This window comes from Pleurodeles waltl, chromosome 6 (assembly GCF_031143425.1).
Source record: "Pleurodeles waltl isolate 20211129_DDA chromosome 6, aPleWal1.hap1.20221129, whole genome shotgun sequence".
NCBI lineage: Eukaryota > Metazoa > Chordata > Amphibia > Caudata > Salamandridae > Pleurodeles > Pleurodeles waltl.
Window position 1 is genome coordinate 211,675,956 of NC_090445.1, and position 21,083 is coordinate 211,697,038.

The 21,083-nt window shown below is 44.6% G+C and overlaps 1 protein-coding gene across 3 annotated transcripts in view; it reads left to right on the top strand.

The window, feature by feature from the left end:
• The window catches only part of HROB (homologous recombination factor with OB-fold), a 168,096-nt gene that overhangs the window by 30,759 nt on the left and 116,254 nt on the right, over positions 1-21,083 (top strand). For all 3 annotated transcript variants that reach the window (XM_069237861.1, XM_069237860.1, XM_069237862.1), the window contains exon 7: positions 18,518-18,603. In XM_069237861.1, the coding sequence (XP_069093962.1) occupies positions 18,518-18,603 (86 nt within the window). The remainder of the gene's footprint in view (positions 1-18,517; positions 18,604-21,083) is intronic.

A 21,083-nucleotide genomic window follows, 5' to 3' on the forward strand; every position in this document is an offset into this window, starting at 1 on the left:
CAACATTTTTACACGTGAAAGATGCCTCTGCAATTGAAAAGTACTGGGATGCTATAACAAAACCCATGGACCGTAAATTATATCACCAAGTTAGAGTGGGCTCATTACCATTAAGTTGTTTAACCTCCACCTGGGTTACTGGTGGCCCAGATAAATGCCCATTGTGTACTGAAATGCGGGAAAATGTGAGCCATTTGTTTTTTGTTTGTCCATTATATGCTGCCCCAAGGAAGAAGTGGTTGGTACCCCTATGCAAAAGTCTGGGCACACAATCGGCCGAGACTGCTTGTAGGATCCTTAAAACTGATCCTTCACCTACTATAGCAATAGGGGTGGCCAAATTCCTGGGGTGGGCATGGATAATTCGTTTTGAATCACTAAAACAGCTACATGTTTTAGATAAGTAAATTATCCTGAATTTTAGAACTGAGCCTTTTTAAAGTAATGTACTCCTTTTTATTATTATGTTAAAATATTTAGCAAATGACGCATTAGATAATTTAATACGTTCTTAGTAGCTTTTATGAAATATTGTATTTATTGTTATAATCATTAGCACTGACAATTTTATAAGTATTATGACGTGTAGCATGTCTTTTATGATGAAATATCGAATAAAGACTTCTTTGACTTGACTTGACTTGCTACTAGTGGGCCTGCAGCAGTGATTGTGCTTTCTACTTAAGTAGCACTTTGAAGATTTTGCAGGCCTGCCATTGCAGCCTTTGTGTGTGCAGTTTTAAACTGCCTTTTCCAGGCCCCAAAATTCAGTTTTAATACATGTGCGTCATTCCTGAGGTAGATCCAGGACAGCCTCAAGGGCAGGGTGCAGTTTATTTAAAACTTTTCGTTCAAGTCTTACATCTCCTGGTAGAGAAAAACTCTTAAATTCATTTTTCACTACTGCAAGGCCTACCTCCCCCACAGGATTACACTGGAGTTACATTATTACATTGAATAAGTGTAATTTCCAATTGGGAAAAGGTAACCCCTTCCTGTTTGGGATTTCTGGAATCACAATTTAAAATCCCAACTTAAGATGAAGTAGTATTTTAAATTTAAATTTTAAAAGTGGCACTTTTAGAAAGTTGTCATTTTCTTGCCTTGGCCAGTTGTGCCTACTAGTCTATCTCTTGGTCACATAACTGGATGTTGTTGGCCTTTGTGTATTCCTCCTAGACAGACACACACAATGGGGAGTTTAGGTGTGGCAGGATGGGAGGGAGGAGCAGGACCCAGTCCCACTTACTCTTGAATAGGCTGTGTCCTATCTCCACACAAAGGGCTGCAAAGCCCTCTGTAGTTAGTCTGAAGCCAGGGCCCCTGCCTCTACTTCAGAGGCACAGCTGGGTGTGTATATATATTGGACCTCAGACTCCACCACTTAGATACAGTTCTGGACCTGTGGATACTCTGCCAGGAAGCAGGACTGCTGTGAGTCTACCCTGCCAAGTGGTGCAACCAAAGTCTTGCACCCTTGGAAGTGGGATTGAGGTGCTCTGCCAGCCCCTGTGGTTCCAGCGGAACCGATGCATCTCCTCTGCTGAATAGCACCAGCCCAAGATTAACCAACCTATCTCTGCTGCTGCATAGACTGGACCTGTTGCAAAGACCTGCATTGCTGCTGTAGTACAATGGAACCACCCCGCACGACGCATCCTATCTGCAGGCCCTCGTATCCCTCAACGATGACAACCTCAACGGCAACAATGGACTCCGCATTGAAGCCTCGGAACTGACACAGTAGCCTTACTGTACGCCACATCCTAAACGTTTGACTTTGCATCGCAAACTTTGACTCGATCATTGACTGTTGCATCACAGCCTCGCCACATCTCTGAACTGGCGCATTGACATGGATCTTCGCTAATCAGGATTTAAGTTACTTTTTTCAGCGGGCCTAACTGAGCCCTGTTGCCGGCCTGCTCTCTATCACGGTTGGCCTGAACTTGTGACTTTGTCCTGGTGTGGCACCACCAGATATCCACAGTTGGTGCTTTGTGGTTTTTGGAACTATTTTCACCAAAGTCTTAAACGATTATTATCCCCAGTTCCACTAATTGTTTTTTTGTTGGTTTTGGTCTTATTATGTGGATTAAAGTTCATATTTTTCTATCTTGGTGTGGGATTCTTTTTGTGTGGTGTTTTGACTGTATTACCTTTTGAAGTGTTGCACAAATACTTTTATGCATTTGCTCTATGTTGAACCTGAATGCTCTGGGTCAAGCTGCCAAAGGGTTGAGCACAGGTTATTTAGAGTTGGCTTGTGCCTTATCCTGACAAGGATTGTGGTTGCTGCTTGACCAAGGCTCACACCCCAGTCAACAACCACCAAATTTCTCACAGTAGTCTTGGTTGAGCTCTGACCCTGAAGGGTTATGAGTACTACAGGCTGATTTTGTGACCACTGGTATGGTACTACAATTTCGAGTACTAAATATCGTCGGACAGAAACATAGTGTCCTAAATATCATCTTACTGGCGTTAATAATAGAAAATCTCCACCAATGGAGCAATATTTTTGTAAATGATGTTTAGGCCACAACATATATGTCATGTTATTTTTGTTAATGGTCTTCTGACAAATAGCCTGACCAGTAGATGAAAGTTAAAAACTCATGGTTCTCTTTATAGTGGGTGCTCCTCTGCTGCCCCGTTGAAAGACTAAACATCAGTTGTGTCCAGTATGACCGGTAACTACTGCAAGTCTGGATGTTTGGATCCTGATGGAAGACTGAACTGCACTGTGCGAGACCCTTGTTTAAGTTGTAGGTTTTTAGTTTAGACATAGCTTTTTTTGTTGAGCCGAGCAGTGTGGGCCTCAGCCCATTGTGCAGTCTTGAACACTGTCTTGTACACAGTCATATACACATAAATTAATTGAAACAGAGGGTAAGACATATCTGAGCAAGGTTGCTCTATTGTAATTGTTTCCACTGACATTTTTGTCCCATGGACTGGAGAATCAAAATACAATGTGTAAACATACTAGCAATTTTGACATTCCTGTCAACCAGGGCATACTGTCAAAGGAGGGCTTGAGACCTACCCAGTGTTATAGAAATTCTGGTGTGTAGCGCAAAGGAGCTAAAAATAAGTTTGTTCATATCTTTACCCCCAGAATGAGCTAACACTAACACCCTCTAGATGTTTGTGTATGTTCTATTTCACTGCTTTTGTTATCCACCTATAAATACAAGTCCTGTCCTTCTTTGAAGTTTTATCACTACTTGTTTGTGATGTTAGTGTGTCATTCTGCATCTGACTTTTTAAACCAATAGCATCCAAGTGCACATTCCTTAGCCTAGAATTATCCCCAGGTATCCGATTGGCTCCAGAAACTTTTCATGAGCAGTACCCCTGCGTGCGCCGGGTGGCGTCGTCGATCCTGCGAGGCAACATCTGCAGAGTCCGTGCCAGAAGTGGTGTGGGCAGTGCTTATATAGGTGCCACCCCAGCGCCCTGAGGTCAGTTTTATATACACTTTTCCATGCCAGGACTGTGGAGCCTTGAAGAACACTGACCACTGGTGTGACAAACTAGGGTCTTGAAAGTAGAAAAAGCCTGTCCCTAGAATTCAGTTTACAGAGAGGGGAGGATGGGTGGGCGGTAAGGGACCTGCAGATAAAAAATCTCTATCTGTACAGGAATGTGGAATTTAATAAAATATCTATTTGTCGAAGGGACAATTTGCTACATATCTACTTGTCCTGTAACAAAATCCACTCGTCCCTTTGATGCCATGTAGAACAGAGATAAATTATGGCTGCAATCTCATTATATAAGAGCTCTAATATTAGTCTTTCTGAATATACCAGGGTGCATACTGTAGTAGGGTTTGAATACTAGCAATTACCTTATTTTGCTACCTTTCCACAGATGTAAATACTGTGGCTGGAGGCAGCAGGAAGCAATAGTTCCTTGGATGGAATGCCCATTTGAGTCTGTGCAAACCTATGAACTTGCATGTTTTAGGGATTTTCACAAGCTCTTCTCTAATCTTTTCCAGTACTAAAAAAGCTTAGAAATTTATTTGACAAGGGCAGAAGTAAAATTCCTTCCAGGGTTGGGAAAAAAAGTGGTTTGAGGGAAAGAACTTGTAAACGCTCAACAGATTTTCAAATGAGCAAATCTACCCATACATATTTGCTCATGCTGAAATCCAGCTCATAAATATTTTATACGAGTACCATTTCCTGGCCTACTTCTGCATATTCTTGGTAATTCATAAAAGCTGTAAATCTGCACTAATGTAAAGACATATATTGTGGATTCACTTTCTGAACTTTCTTAAAGAATAGCGCCCCTATTTGGGAATGGCATTAACCAAGACCTTTTTGCTTGTATTAAAATTCTATATTTTTCTCTCTACCGGCTGGCTTTACCGTGAATGACAGCACTGTGCTCTTTCAGAAGGAGCATATCAGCACACAAAGTAGTTTTGTTCAATGCCTGGAATTACTGTGGCAATGAATGCTTTTTTAAATAGTTTTTCCTTTTGCCAGTGTTTGTTATAACAGTAAGAGTCCGACAGCTCCCACAACTATAACGTTACACAAAAATCATGTCAAAACAGGACAAGTATTGACAAAACCAAAAAGCTGACCATCCATGTCGAACCTACTGGCTTTGACAATGCTTGTTTATTTTCATGTTTCCCATTACCTTTTTGAAACTGGTTACACTGATTTTCCATTATGAATATATTTTAGAAATACTAGCATGCATCAACGAATTTTAATAAATTATGCTTCAAATAAATGGTACCTACAATTTCACAGTAGTTTAGCAATACTAAAACTTTTCTTCCTTAGTTGCATTTTTTTGTGAATGTTTTATTTTGAAAGCAAATAATCCTCTATCTTCCTTTCAAGCTTCTGCAAATATTTGCATCTAATTAGAGAGCATGTTGGGAGCGTTCTACATAGCCACATATTGCTAAACTTTGCAAACGTGTACATATTTTTATACTGGAACTATCAGTAGTGCAGTCTGAGCTTACAACATTTCCTTAGAGCGCTCCCCCTAATAATCAAGGCTTTGCATTAATGAACCATAAATATAAGTTTGAACAGCATTAACATATGGACACAAATATCACCTTAACTGCAGACAATGCCTTTCTTGATTCATATTGTGGTACTGTAAACTGGCAGCCAAAGGGTTTGTGTTGCAGAGTGTTGGGCCTACTTGTCCCAAGGACAAAATAAATATGAAAGCTTGTTGCCCTGGACGCCAAACAATATGTCCTGGGTGTCAGGCCGTAGGAATTCCATACCCCTGCCTGTAGGAAGATGGCTCTTTAGATGGTATACCAAAATGAGGAATACCATGGAGAGAATCCAGGGGTTCCCTTACCAGTTGACAGTGGCTTGCTCTAGCAAACCCAAGGGGCTTATTTAGGGGGTAATGTAGTCGAGCAGCCTTAGGCTTAACAGAGAGATGTGTTTAGACATCTGCAAACACACACACAGTCAAATGTAAACACACACAGTCACTAAATGAGGCAAAGTGCATGAGTGCAAAATGAGATATACCAGTGCACTTGCAGTCAAAATTGCAGCAGTTACCAGGCAAAAAGAGGGGTGACCACATAAAAAGGGGCACTTTCCTAGACAACACCCACCTCCACCCTATCCACATGAACAAGAATGAGACCAAGTCCAAGTGGAAAAACCTGAAAAGGCCATCTGCATTGGTGTGGGCAGTCCCAGGTCTGTGCTGTTTCAATAGAAAGTCCATTCCCTGTAGGGGGATGTACCACCTCAGCAGTTTGGGGGTTTTACCTTTCGTTTGCATCAGCCATCTGAGAAGCCTGTGGTCAGTTTGAACAAGTGAGAACCAAACTGGTATGTTCTCAACTTCTTCACACCAAAGCAAAGGCTTCCCTCTCAATGTCACTCCATCGCTACTCTCTGGGGAGTTCCGGCTAATGAAAGCAACAGGTTGGTTATGGACATAATCATGGGTTTGAGATGGGACCACTCCTATCCTATGTTCAGAGGCATCAGTCTGCACTCTGAACTTCTTAGAATAATCTGGAGCTTTAACAATGGGTGCTGAGCACATTGCTTCCTTCAGAGTGTCAAAAGCCTTTTGACAGCTCACTGTCCAGTTTACTTTAGTTGGCATTTTCTTGGCGGTCAGTTCTGTGATAGGTGCCACAATGGTACCATACCCCTTCACAAACATCCTGTAGTACCCAGTCAAGCCAAGGAATACCCGGACTTGGGTCTGGGTGGTTGGAGCTTTCCAGTCCAGAATGGTCTTGATCTTGGGTTATAGTGGTTGAACTTGGCCTCCGCTTACAAGGTGACCTAAATATACAACCCCACCATTCCCTATCTGGCACTTGCTTGCCTTGATAGTGAGGCCTGAATTTTGCAGAAGGTCAGGGAGAGGCTCACTCTCTTTTTCCTGATCCTCATCAGCGACCATCAGCATGGCCACATTAGCCCTGTCATGGAAGAGCTTTAGGTGGTTCACATGGATGACCCTCTGAGGGTTCCTGGAAGTACCTAGGTCAACCAGATTGGTGACCTCACTCTTCTCAAGGATAGGGTAAGGCCACTCCATTTGTCATGTAGTGTCCTGGGAGCCACAGGATCTAATACCCACACCTTCTGTCCTGGTCAGTACCCCTTTTGGTCAAAGTCTTTGGATGCTTTCTCTATGTACTCAGCCATCCTAGAACGTAGGCCAAGCACGTAGTCCACAATGTCTTGCTTGGACTTTTTGAGAGGTCTCTCCCAGCCTTCTCTCACTAGACACAGTGGTACCCTTGCAGGATGTCCAGACTCAGGTGGTCCCCGTTCAATGGGGGGAAAACCTACCCCATTCTGTGGATATCCCATCTCCATCTGAGTTTTTCAGGGAGTCCTACAATCATGCCTTTTCATGATTTCGTTAAATCTCTCACCTAAACCCTTTCCTTGTAGTTGATGTAGGGTAGTGAACTTATAAGCCTCTCCACATTCATTCCCTATTGCCTTGAGGTATGCAGACATGAGGTTACTACCTCTGTCTGATAATTCCTCCTTAGGGAAGCCCAGTGTAGTAAAAATACTGATTAGGACCCTACCATCTGCAGAAGCAGTGGTAGTCCTAAGTGGTACAGCTTCAGGTTACCTGGTGGCATGATCTACTACCACCAGTATGAATCTGTTCCCTAATGCGGTTGGGGAATCAAGGGGGACAATGTCACCCCCTACCCTTTCAAAGGGGACCCCAACCACTGGAAGTGGAATTGAGGGGGCCTTTGGGTGGCCACCTGTCTTGCCACTGGTTTGACTGGTGACACAGTAGTTTAAAAAAAAAAAAAACTCCTTCCCCTTCTGTGACATACCTGGCCAGTAGAAGTGAGGTACCAACCTACTCCAAAGTTTGGTCTGGCCAAGATGCCCAGCTAAGGGGGTGTCTGGAGCCAATGTGAGCAGGAACTCTCTATGCATCTGAGGTACTGCCACTCTCCTAGTGGAACCAGGTTTGAGGTCTTGGGCCTCAGTATACAGGAGTCCCTCCTCCAAATAGGTTCTGTGGAAGCCACTGGCATCTCCCTTTTCCTGGTCAGCAGATTGCTGCTTCAGATTCTTAAGAGTTGGACAGGTCCTCTGTCCCTTGCTCAGCTGTTCCCTAGAGAGTTGCCCTGGGTCCAGGCGCTCTGCTGTCCTGTGGCTCAGTTCCCTCAAGGGCTGACAGGTCATCTCCCTGAGGAGGAGAGGGGATCTGAGCTTGTGGCTGCTCAGAAGCTGGCTTACCAGACTTCCTGCCTTTTCTCTTGGAGGGCTGGACCATTATTCCAGGCTCAAGCACCTCTTTTTAACCCTGGGGTTTGCATTGTGCTCTGATTTTCAGACACCCATTCAGGTATACCCAGCATAGCTGCATAGGCCTGTCTTTCAACTTCAGCCCATGCTGAGGACTTCAGATCATTTCCTAGCAGACAGGCTACAGGATTTGCAGAGGATACCACCAACCTTCTTCTGGCCAGTAACCCCTCCCTACTCTTACGGACACAATTGCCATGGAATGGACCTTAGCTCGGTTGTCAGCTTTGACTGTGAAAGTTTCACCAGTCAGATACTGTTCTGGAGATATCAGTTTCTCAGTCATCCTGGTGTCACTTGCACATGAATCCCTCAGTGCTTCAACTCTGATACCTTTAACATGAGACTATTGTCTGTACTTCTCCAGATTACTGGGCCAGTGAGCCAGGGTAGCTATATCCACCCCACCCTCAGAGATTAATGTTTCTTCTTTGAGCTCTCTGAATGGGTTAGGGCCTACCTGGGATCCCATCTGGAGACTTATCACTGCGCTAGGGGGATTCTTTTTGAGACAGGCAGGGCCTCCAGTTCGGTGCCCATTGGCTTTGCAATTATAGCTCCAAAGCTTCTTGGGATTCCAGTTCTTGCCCTCGTACCCACCCTTGCTCTGTGTCTTGTCTCAGGGCTCACCCTTCGGAACAGCTTTTTTGGGGGCCTTTTAAAGACTCTGTTTTTATCTTTAGACCGGTCACCCTCTTGCCCTTAGGGATGCTCAGCAACTTCTTTCTTTTGGTCACCTCCACCATGTGTTGTCTTGGATACTCTGGTCTTGACCCAGTGACCTGTCCTCTTTCCCAATTCTTGGGGAGCAATTGGGCCTAGGTTTGCCAGGTACTGATGCAGTTTTTCAGAAAAAGTCACTCAACAGATGCTCTTTTGTAATAAGATTATAAAGCCCATCATAGTCTTGTACCTGGATGCCATTTATCCAACCACCCAATGTTTTGACTTAGAAGTCAACAAAATCTACCCAGGATTGACTAGAGGTTTTCCTAGTACCCCTGAACCTGATCCTGTAGTCCTCATTTGTGAGTCCAAATTCCTTAATCAGGGTGTCCTTCAGGTGGTCATAGGACTCAGCATCTGCCTCATTCAGGGTCAGGAGCCTATCCGTACACTGTCTTGAGAACAGCTCCCTGAGTAGAGTCCCAGTACTTTGTGGCTGAGTTTTGTCATTTCAAAGTCTGTAAACCACTCTGTGATATCACCACCTATATATTGAGGGACAATCCCTTTGAGGCTCTTTGGTTCAAAAGCTTCTTCTTGTTCCCTATTTAAAATGTTGCAGCCATAAGAGATGGGTCCTAGGCCTATCTCAGCTCTAGCTTTCTCTATAGAGAACAGTTTAGACTCTAATTCTGTCCTCTTAGCTAACTGCTGGAGTTCAGCATCTTTACTGTCTCCTTCTCCTGGGGTACTATCAGAAGTGCTCCTGGTGGTGCTACTGTCAGTGGAGTTGTAGAGGGATTATTCATCATCTTACTCACTGTCATGAGGGGCTTCTTTACTTGCCATGGCTTTATCATTTTTTGCAACCAGCTGCTGCAGATGGGCGTTTGTGGGGTTAGATCCCATGGCAAGTTTCCATGCTTGGCAGAGGGTCTTAAGCTTAAGGTTTTGGCAGGGGCCCGGGTTGAGCTCCTGAGATGTAACTGTTGCCTCAGTCATGGTTTTAAAGCAGTTGGGACCTTTTTAGAAACTTAAACATAAACCAAGTACACTTTTAAAAGGCCTAACTAGCTAACCTATTTTAAATTCTATAGTGTGGCCGTTGGGACTTAACACAAGACCCTAACATTACATTTAAAACAATTTGCAACAATCGAAAATTGGAAAAAATGTTTCCCAACTAAAGTAAGTTTTGGATTCCTTAGCAGTATCACTTATTAACCGAGTGGTACAGCAGATGTCAAGTCTTGTACCCCACATTTGCGCACCCAATGTAGGATGCTCGCTCTTTAAATGGTATTCCAAAATGAGATATACTGTGCAAAAAGTCCAGGGGTTCCCTTACTAGTGAACAGGTCTTGCTCTGGCAATTCCTAGGTGCTTTTGTTATGGGGTAGTGTGGTCAAGCAGCTTTAGCCTTATCAGAGAGGAGTGTTAGACACCTGCAAACACACATACAATCAATGAATGAGAGGCATGACTCAATAAGGAAATCAACACCAATTTACAAAAGTAAAAAGTATGTCTATATATATTTTGGCACCAGAATCAATACGATCAGGCAAGCACATTTTGCAAGAAAAAGTTTTACAATGTAGCTAAGTCAACACAGTGCAATTATTGAAGGCTGCAATGTTGTTCTACGGAAGACAAACAAATGCAGCAAACACGTTGGTTACAGCAACTTACGGGCCAATCTCCTGGACTTAAGCTGAGGCAAGTGTCAGGGCCACATCAACAGGTCACACCAAGTGGCTGGGTTCAGAGGTGTAGTACGGCGTCATGTGCCCTATGTTAGTCAATGGGGATCGGTCTAGTTGAAAAGAGGCTGCAGGTTAGGACTGGGAGTTCAGTCAGGGTGAGCCACCAAGTGGGCTCACATTTTACAATGCTCCGGGACATAGGGACACCAGTGGTCCTCTTCTCAGTGTGGTACGTCTGGGCTCAGAGGGTTCTTGAACCGTCGGGTGTCCATCACTGGTGGCCGTTGATGTGTAGAGGGGCCCATAGAAACAGGCTGCAGACTTGGGCTGGAGGACCAGTCCAGATGACCCACCAAGTGGGCTCAAGTCCAACAAGCCTGAGAAACGCAGACACACCAGTGGTCCTAGTCTCCTTGGTCCAGGTCATACGGGTGCAGAAGTGCAGTGGATGGTCAGGTTACCTTCACCGGAAGTAGTTGTGGTTGAGGGGGGCCTGAAAAAAGAGGATGCAGGCGTCCGTGTAAAGGCCACAGTGAGGAAATTCACAATGGAGTTTGTCTCTGGAGAGGCTAGGGACCACACTGGCAACGTTGGCCTACTTCAACTCGGGCTAGGGGGCACGTGTGCAGTGGTGCTATCTGGAGTCTGGTTTTGGTAGCCCGGAGTCCTCTTCAGTGTTGGGAATCCACTCTGATGCTCCATGGGAGTTTCTTGTGCTGGGGTCAAGTCTGGCAGTCTTCCCAGGCTTTTGGAAGTTGCAGTAGCTAGCTGGGGAGGCGTTTTTCTTGCAATTGTTGAAGTTAGCAGGCAGGCTGGCAGGGTTGGCGCTGAGTCAGTCACTGGTCTTCAGTTCTTGTCTTTTGCATCTCTGCAGTGCCCTTCTTCAGGTCAGCAGGATCTGATTTCCTGGTGCCAGGGGCTCCCCCAAATACTGAATTTAGGGGCGTTTCTGGGAGCGTAGGGTAGTAGCCAATGGGCTTCTTACTCCTGGGGTCATTACACTCCATATATCATCACTTCCTGTGGGAAGAGTGCATAGCCCTGTCCCAGAGCTCCTAGTTCTGCCATCACCAAGATGGCAGACTTTCAAAAATTGTGTCCACATCAGGCAGCTCACCTTGGGGGTGGGTCTGACCTGAGAGAAGGCCACGCCTCCCTGACTACTAATTTTCCTGCCTGTCCAGATGCCAAATGGGCCCTGGGGCAGGGGAGTTGGCATCCTGTCCTTTGGGGGTAGCCAGATCTACATGTCAAGGGCAGTGGGCTTCTTTGAAGCCCCCTGCCTTGGAATACAGATTCACTGGCCATCCTTTTGGGAGGGGTGGGCTAACTCCCCTGCCAGAGCAGACTTTATTTCTGTCTGCCCTAGAGCAAAGGCTCTCACCCTGGGGATCAGAAATGTGTCTGTAGGAAGTTGGCTCTGTATGTGCTATTTCAAAGTAAGGAATAGCATGCACAGAGTCCAAGGGTTCCCCTTAGAGGTAAAATAGTGGTAAAAATAGATAATACTAATGCTCTATTTTGTGGTAGTGTGGTCGAGCAGTAGGCTTATCCAAGGAGTAGTGTTAAGCATTTGTTGTACATACACATAGACAATAAATGAGGTACACACACTCAGAGACAAATCCAGCCAATAGGTTTTTTATAGAAAAATATCTTTTCTTAGTTTATTTTAAGAACCACAGGTTCAAATTTAACATGTAATATCTTGTTTGAAAGGTATTGCAGGTAAGTACATTAGGAACTTTGAATCATTTCAATTGCATGTATACTTTTCAAGTTATTGACAAATAGCTACTTTAAAAGTGGACACAGTGCAATTTTCACAGTTCCTGGGGGAGGTAAGTTTTTGTTAGTTTTACCAGGTAAGTAAGACACTTACAGGGTTCAGTTCTTGGTCCAAGGTAGCCCACCGTTGGGGGTTCAGAGCAACCCCAAAGTTACCACACCAGCAGCTCAGGGCCGGTCAGGTGCAGAGTTCAAAGTGGTGCCCAAAACGCATAGGTTAGAATGGAGAGAAGGGGGTGCCCCGGTTCCGGTCTGCTTGCAGGTAAGTACCCGCGTCTTCGGAGGGCAGACCAGGGGGGTTTTGTAGGGCGCCGGGGGGGACACAAGCCCACACAGAAATTTCACCCTCAGCAGCGCGGGGGCGGCCGGGTGCAGTGTAGAAACAAGCGTCGGGTTTTCAATGTTAGTCTATGAGAGATCAAGGGATCTCTTCAGCGCTGCAGGCAGGCAAGGGGGGGCTTCCTCGGGGAAACCTCCACTTGGGCAAGGGAGAGGGACTCCTGGGGGTCACTTCTGCAGTGAAAGTCCGGTCCTTCAGGTCCTGGGGGCTGCGGGTGCAGGGTCTTTTCCAGGCGTCGGGACTTAGGTTTCAGAGAGTCGCGGTCAGGGGAAGCCTCGGGATTCCCTCTGCAGGCGGCGCTGTGGGGGCTCAGGGGGGACAGGTTTTGGTACTCACAGTCGTAGAGTAGTCCGGGGGTCCTCCCTGAGGTGTTGGTTCTCCACCAGCCGAGTCGGGGTCGCCGGGTGCAGTGTTGCAAGTCTCACGCTTCTTGCGGGGAGTTGCAGGGTTCTTTAAAGCTGCTTCTTGAAACAAAGTTGCAGTCTTTTTGGAGCAGGTCCGCTGTCCTCGGGAGTTTCTTGTCGTCGTCGAAGCAGGGCAGTCCTCAGAGGATGCAGAGGTCGCTGGTCCCTTTGGAAGGCGTCGCTGGAGCAGAGTTCTTTGGAAGGCAGGAGACAGGCCGGTGAGTTTCTGGAGCCAAGGCAGTTGTTGTCTTCTGGTCTTCCTCTGCAGGGGTTTTCAGCTAGGCAGTCCTTCTTCTTGTTGTTGCAGGAATCTAGTTTCTAGGTTCAGGGAGAGCCCTTAAATACTAAATTTAAGGGCGTGTTTAGGTCTGGGGGGTTAGTAGCCAATGGCTACTAGCCCTGAGAGTGGGTACACCCTCTTTGTGCCTCCTCCCAAAGGGAGGGGGTCACATTCCTATCCCTATTGGGGGAATCCTCCTTCTACAACATGGAGGATTTCTAAAAGTCAGAGTCACCTCAGCTCAGGACACCTTAGGGGCTGTCCTGACTGGCCAGTGACTCCTCCTTGTTTTTCTCATTATCTCTCCTGGACTTGCCGCCAAAAGTGGGGGCTGGGTCCAGGGGGCGGGCATCTCCACTAGCTGGAGTGCCCTGGGGCATTGTAACACGAAGCTTGAGCCTTTGAAGCTCACTGCTAGGTGTTACAGTTCCTGCAGGGGGGAGGTGTGAAGCACCTCCACCCAGAGCAGGCTTTGTTTCTGTCCTCAGAGAGCACAAAGGCTCTCACCGCATGAGGTCAGACACTCGTCTCTCAGCAGCAGGCTGGCCCAGACCAGTCAGTCCTGCACTGAACAATTGGGTAAAATACAGGGGGTATCTCTAAGATGCCCTCTGTGTGCATTTTTTAATAAATCCAACACTGGCATCAGTGTAGGTTTATTATTCTGAGAAGTTTGATACTAAACTTCCCAGTATTCAGTGTAGCCATTATGGAGCTGTGGAGTTCGTTTTTGACAGACTCCCAGCCCATATACTCTTATGGCTACCCTGCACTTACAATGTCTAAGGTTTTGCTTAGACACTGTAGGGGCATAGTGCTCATGCACATATGTCCTCACCTGTGGTATAGTGCACCCTGCCTTAGGGCTGTAAGGCCTACTAGAGGGGTGACTTACCTATGCCACAGGCAGTGGGAGGTTGGCATGGCACCCTGAGGGGAGTGCCATGTCGACTTAGTCATTTTCTCCCCATCAGCACACACAAGCTGGCAAGCAGTGTGTCTGTGCTGAGTGAGGGGTCCCTAGGGTGGCATAAGACATGCTGCAGCCCTTAGAGACCTTCCCTGGCATCAGGGCCCTTGGTACCAGGGGTACCAGTTACAAGGGACTTACCTAGGTGCCAGGGTTGTGCCAATTGTGGAAACAATGGTACATTTTAGGTGAAAGAACACTGGTGCTGGGGCCTGGTTAGCAGGGTCCCAGCACACTTCTCAGTCAAGTCAGCATCAGTATCAGGCAAAAAGTGGGGGGTAACTTCAACAGGGAGCCATTTCTTTACAGTGTCTGGTAGTGGCAGGTGAGTTAGATATCCAGCATACGGATATTGGTAGGTTTTTTTCAGGGGACACCTCTAAAGTTCCATGTGGGTGCACGTATTAATAAATCCATCACTGGCATCAGTGAGGGTATATCAATACAAGATGTTTGCTACCAAACATCCCTATTTTTAATAAAGCCATCCTGTAGCTAGGAACTCGTACTGACCAGTGTCCAGCACATGTATTTAAAATGGCTTCCCTGTTCACTCAATGTCTGAATATCGATAGAGACATAGTAGTATAATGCACTTTGCCTTAGGACTGTAAGGCCTACTGTAGAGGTAACTTACATAAATTGCATGCAGTGTTAGGATATATCGCACACACTCTGTGTACCATGCTGTGTTTCCACTTTTAACTGCACCAAGACACGCAACCGGCAATGGCAGTCTGCATGAGCTAGGTGAGGGATCCCTGAGGGTGGCACATTACATGCTGCAGCCCTTGGGACCCTCTTTGGTACCCGTACCCTAGGTACCAGGGGTACCATTTACTAGGGACCTACGTGAGGGCAAAGGTATGGCCAATTAAGAAACAATGGCAGTTTCAGGGAAAGAGATCTGGCACCGGGGACATGGTTAGCAGGGGCCCAGTGCATTTACAGTCAAAATTGCATCAGATACCAGGCAAAAGGGGGATTGACCACGTCAAAAAGGGTTACTGAAGGTAAGTTACTTGTTCATCTGATAAGTATTTCTAGCCGCAAATTCCTTACTATAGCCTTAAAGCATGCCTTAGCGGGCTGTTCTGGCCGTTAAAGGCCCGCTCCAGCATTAAATGCCTGACCTGAAGGTGAGGCCTTTAACAAGGGAGTGGACCTTTAATGGCTGGTACATCCCATCTATAACGGGCTATAAGGCTATTGGAACATTCTGCCCCTAGAGGGCACAATGTTCTCATTTGTAAAATAAAGGCCTTAAGCCCGAGGGGGTTGAAATCCCCCTAGGCAGACTTGGACCTGCTCCATTATCTTCAATGGGGTGCTCAACATTCCAATGTTCTAATTTAAAATGGATACCCAAGCAGTACCTCCCCTGAGGAGGGTCTGCAGAAGGAATTCACACCAGAAAGTCCTGCAGGACTGGAAACACAAAGTGCGACCCCACCCCCGACATACCTGACGTACAGGCAATATGCTTGGTGAACATGTCCAGAGAAGCCCACGTTGCTTCCTGGAAGATGTCCAGGACTGGAGTTCCACGTGCTTAAGCAGTGGTTTCAGCCTTAGCTCTGGTGGAATAAGCACGTAAACCCCCAGTATGTAGCAGATTTTAATGCAGAGCACAACCTATTGGGAGATGGTTAGTTTCTGCACAGCCGTCCCCTTCTTAGCTCCCACATGTTCCCGAAGAGTTGGTCGTCCACCTTATTTCTAAACTGTTTTGTGCGGTCAAGATATAACAACAAAGCCCTTTTTGGGTCCAATCATTGGAATGGCTCCTCTTTCTTAGAGGGATGTGGTGGACCATAAAAGGTAGGCAGGGTAATTGACTGGCCTGCATGAAAGGGAGTGACAACTTTCGTCAGAAAGGAAGCTCTAGTGGGAAGAACCAACTGGGCTGGAAAGATCATTGGGTACGGCGGCTTAGGTGACAAAGCCTGGGGCTTTGTGACCCTGCGGGCAGATGTTAATCACTGTTGGGCTAATTCTAAAGCATGGAATCTGCACCTAGATAGTCTCTATCAGATGAGGTGTTATCGAAGGTAAGTAACTTGTTCATCAATGGGTTTGCAGTAGCATTGTGGCCATGAGGCATCACTGGTGAACTACAGTACCCATGTAGGCTACTGCACAGTGACCACTAACTGCCACATCCATACTGCCAAACACGGTATGACCACAAGAATTGCAGAGTTAATCATTCATTTTGGAGTGTGATAGGCTGATTGTGTGTCGTCAATGCTTGAGGGGGTCCGCAGTGGTTTATTTGATAATCCTTCCCTATACACATCCTCATGTTTGTAGAAAACAAAGTTTAATTTCACGTTCTTTGTTGTAGTCCCGGATGTTCCAAAGGATTGCCTTTATTAAATAATGTTCCTTTCTTAAGTGTGTATGCAGACATATCATGCATGTACTGGTTAACTTAGATATCTAACCTGCACAGTTTTTAGTTTGTCCAGCCCGCATCCACCCAACATGGTTTTGATTCTAATGTATGGGCTTTATTAATTAATAACAATATATAAGCAGACCTATGGAACTTCTATTTGCTTGGGGATAAACAAAACACTTACCAAGCTCGTACATATCTAAAGCAGTCTCTTCCAGTAGCGCTGCCTCCCTCTCAATATCTTGCACTTCTTTACCTGTTAGCTGGTTTGAAAATATGAAGCTGCCCTTTTGCAAAGGCACACCTTTGAAACAATGTGCACTCCATTCTGTGAGGCCTGGGAAACTCACAGTGCAGAGAACCCCCTTCTGAAAATGTCCTTTATTCCTCCTTCCCTTTTACACTTCTGTATTTTCACCTTTTTTCTCTGCCACTTTCTTGGATCTTTATTCTTCTTTTCTTTCTAGACTTCTTTCCTTTTTGATTCACATGTTCTTCCCTCTTTATTACTTTGTTTCCTTTCTCATTATGTCTTCCTTCCTATGTCTTTCTTTACTCCTTCCCTTCTGCATTGCCTTTCTTCTTTTTGTTTATTTTTATTCCTTTCATTCTTTCTTGTTATTGTTTTTCTCTACCTTTTTTCATTTTTCTCCTTTCTTCTTCTACATTTCTTCTACATTTCTCTTTATTCCCTGTTTCAATGTTTCTATTTTTTCACTTTTTTCTTTTCTTGCTCATTCCTTGTTTCTTTACTTATTATACCTGGTTTTCTTTTCTTCCAGACCTTTCATTCACTAAATTTGTTTTCTTTTTAAAACTTTTTTCTTTTCACTTTTTCTGCTTTTCTTTCGTTTTACTTCTTTCATACTTTCTTTCTCCCTGACCTTTAATTCCTTTTTCATTATTTTTTACTTTTCTTTCTGCCTTCTTTTTGCTGTACTTTTTATTTATTTCTGTTTTTCAACTATTCTTTTTTCTACGTTTTTTAATTCCTATTTCCATTCCTTTTTCACTTTCTTTTATCCGCTCCTTTCCTTTTCTTCCTTTCTTTTTGTGCTCTTGTCTCCCCTTTTGTGATACAGCTATTGCAACAATACTGTAATTCTTCCTGGAGCACAACTGGGGGCACTGAAGCCAGTGTTTAGGTTGGGTACCCTTTCAGAATCCTTATGTAGGGCAGTGATTCAGGAAAGTTTTCAATGATCTTAAAGTAGTTCTCACTATAGTAAATGCTGGAGGCCCCTGCTCTAAAGACACCTAGCATATGCTTGTCAGTGTGATATTCTGGCAAATCCTTTTCATGTGAAGACCTGGGACAAGTTCTGACCATGAACAACCTACATCTCTGCAAATTAAGGGTATGTGACAGTTACACATATTTCTATCATTGGCAATCTTTAAATATGCTTAGATCTAGAGCCTATATTTTCACCTAGCATATGCCACAATAAACCATATACGTACAACCTGGGATACCCAATGACAGTTTGTAAATTGGCCGTGCTCACTTCCGCAATTGGGTTTAGCCTTACTGCGGTAGAAGTCCATAAATAGTGTTGTCATTCACCACTCTGCCAGGAATCATAAAATTCCATGTCTTTCTTAAGCCTAAAAGGTACACCGCCATGCATAGTCTTCATGTATTGGATAAGAGGAGCTAAAGAACCTACAACTGCATATCTTAGACATCACTCATTTCATGCAGTTTGTTTCTTATATAGGTGTGGCCTGATCCCTTCACCACTTTATCCTGTAAACATAGCATTATTCTTATCGCTGAAACTTCTCCATATCTCCCTCTCTGTAATGCTGATTCCGGTTCCCCCTGCTGCATCCACTCTTGACTTTTAACACCGCCTTTTTTCTGGATTCCTTTGACTTTATTCCACTGCTCCTGGCCACGCGTGTCTCACCCCTGTTTCCCTTTTGGTTTTGAATTTCTCGACTTTAAATGTGAGACTCGTCAGTTACTGCCTTGTCAGTATTGTTAATCCATCGATTTGTCTTCAACACCTTTCGAATACTAACCATAACATTTTGATTTGAGAAGGAAAAAGTTGAGTTCAGTGGCCTTGTGTGACAAAATACATCACTGTGATTGTGTGCGAACACTGATCCTGTGTCATCTCTATCCAGGGGAAATGCAAGGGACTCTTCATCACCTGTTGCTTGAGGAACGTGAAAGTGACCTGAAGGCGGGCTGTGTGCTACTGTTGCAGCAGGTACGTTGGGCAAAACGGTGAGCACTGCTGGTGACTGATAGCTATATAGTGATTGATTTTACATTGCATCTTAAGCGATGTGAAATCAATCTGAATACACTGCATGGTGGAGAGAGAAATACACTTCTGTATGATACTATTCGAGCCATGTGTTGAACAAAGGAACACAATTGGTGAAATGAAGCTCAATATACCACATCAAACATTTCACAGAAGCACCCCACTGCAGTTTACCACACTGTATATTGTAACATCGCAAGAGCCAAGATGCAGAGTACATTGTGCGCGTTATTGAAACATTCCACACCCTATTACACTACACCAGTAACCGCACACCATACAGTCCCACACATTCTACTACCACTCAGTTACTCATTGATTCTCATTACACTACAGCACATCATACAACCCCATATTCATCCATCCTATCAAAGAAGTCCTAAACACAAATATTTAGTGCTTATCACTAATTTTGGAACGTAATGTACTGATTGCTGCCATAACGACTGAGGACTTGCCCATACAGAATAGCCTAAGGAATTGCAGAAAATGTGACAGAAATTGATAGGTATTGTGGGCTGTCTTGGAAACATCCTTAGCTCAGATGGGACCACGTTTAATACACAGGTACTCAACTGAATGCCTTGCATCATCACAGACTACTACCCAGGTCCTGAAAAGACTGGCAAGCTCACCACATCTCAGTAAGGCAGCATATATCACATCTTCGTACTTGTACAGACACACTGATGGTTCCAAAACCAACTCTTACCCTCCCATGGCGAACTCTGTGGCATTAAATTAGTACTAGAAGCTAGGAAGGGAAAGAACTAGAGTAGAACAAAAGCTTGCATAACCAACAGCCTATGAAGCCTCAGCTAAGGAGGCCAAAATACACACTAAACAAATAATGAAAGGTGATCGGAGAATCTAGCAGCAAAATGTATCAAGGGGTACAAACAAAACACATTTAGTCAGAGATTGTGCCTTATATTAGCTTCTTCAATTTGGGCCTCAATCACCAAACTCATAAACGCTGAAGAGTGATGAGGGCCTTTGAAAACAGTGGTCATTGGGCTTGATAACATGTTGACGGAGCATATCTGCTCTGTCTCAATACATATTCTGTAGAGGCTGATGATCTAAAAGGATAAGGAAACAGAGTGGGTGGGGTTAATGGCAAAGGTTGGGAGCAGGGTGCAATTGATGATTCTTTGTTTCATGAATTCATAGAAGATGATGCCCTGTAAGAGCTAACAGACCCAACTAGTCTTTTTTACTTCTATTTCGAATGCAGAATTTAGAGTGTGTAACACTTTCTTGATTTTATGCTTGCAGTCTTTCTAACTTCCTGTTACTAGTGAGTCCGTAGTCTTAATTTTCAGGAGTAACTTTACCACCCAGGACTTTTCTAAGTTTTCCACTTCCCCAATCTGAATGAGTTTGATTTTGTGCTCTACTACTTTGTTCAGTTCTGATCAGAGATTGTTCCGTGACCCTCCCCCACCTTTTTTTGCCCCCAAAATCTTCCAAACATTGGCAGTTCCCTTCTGAGCCTACTGTCTGGCTGTTTTGCATCGTTGCATCTTCATTGTAGTCATAAATGCTAGAATAACTTCACGCTGTGTGCGGGATCTCCAGAACACCTCATATCTAGCTATCTGACTGTCCATGTCCATATATCAACAGAAATTATGAAGAATTAAGGTATCCTTAACCTTTAAGGCTCCAGTAGCTCCACTACACATGATGCCTTATTCTGGAAATCACCCGAGTCAGTTTTTATTTTCTTGTTGATTGAGTGGGATCCTGTGATACTTTGGGTATGGTCACAGATGTTTGTTAATGAATTATTGACGGCAATCTATCTTTTTGTCTTTGACTCTACACCTTTCACATCTGGCAGGCGAGTGAACTGCTTTCTTTCCTTCTCTGTAGGGTTTTAGTGAGAATGCCTTCCTTGTGCATGGAATGCCCTTCTTGTGGAAGGGAAAAGATCACAACCATGGGGTGTGCTTACCAAGCCAAATCAGTTTATTGTGGAAATGTTTTTCCCCTAAAAACATACATCGTTACAAAACAGTTCAATATTTACTGTACAAATATAAGCCCGGTTCTCTCCAAAGGAGGTATATTGAAACTGCAGGATCAGCAACACTTTTGGATTTTCACCTCAGAATTTCCTCTTGTGAGCCATATAGACAGCTGGTACCTTGATATGCAAATAACTACAAATGTGTCCATATTACTGTTTAGGACCCTAAAATCCTCAATATAGCATCTTGTAACAATGTGTCTGCAAAAAGGCACTATCCATTTCTTCCTCTGTGCAGTGTACTCCCCACAAAAAAGCAGCAGGCGGGGTAAATGTCTGCCACATCCACAAAAATAGTGTTTTGGCGTGGTGGAAGGGAAAAAAAAGTACATAAATGCCTCATATGTGAGGGGTGAGTCAGATAAAAAATTCAGAATGTATTCAA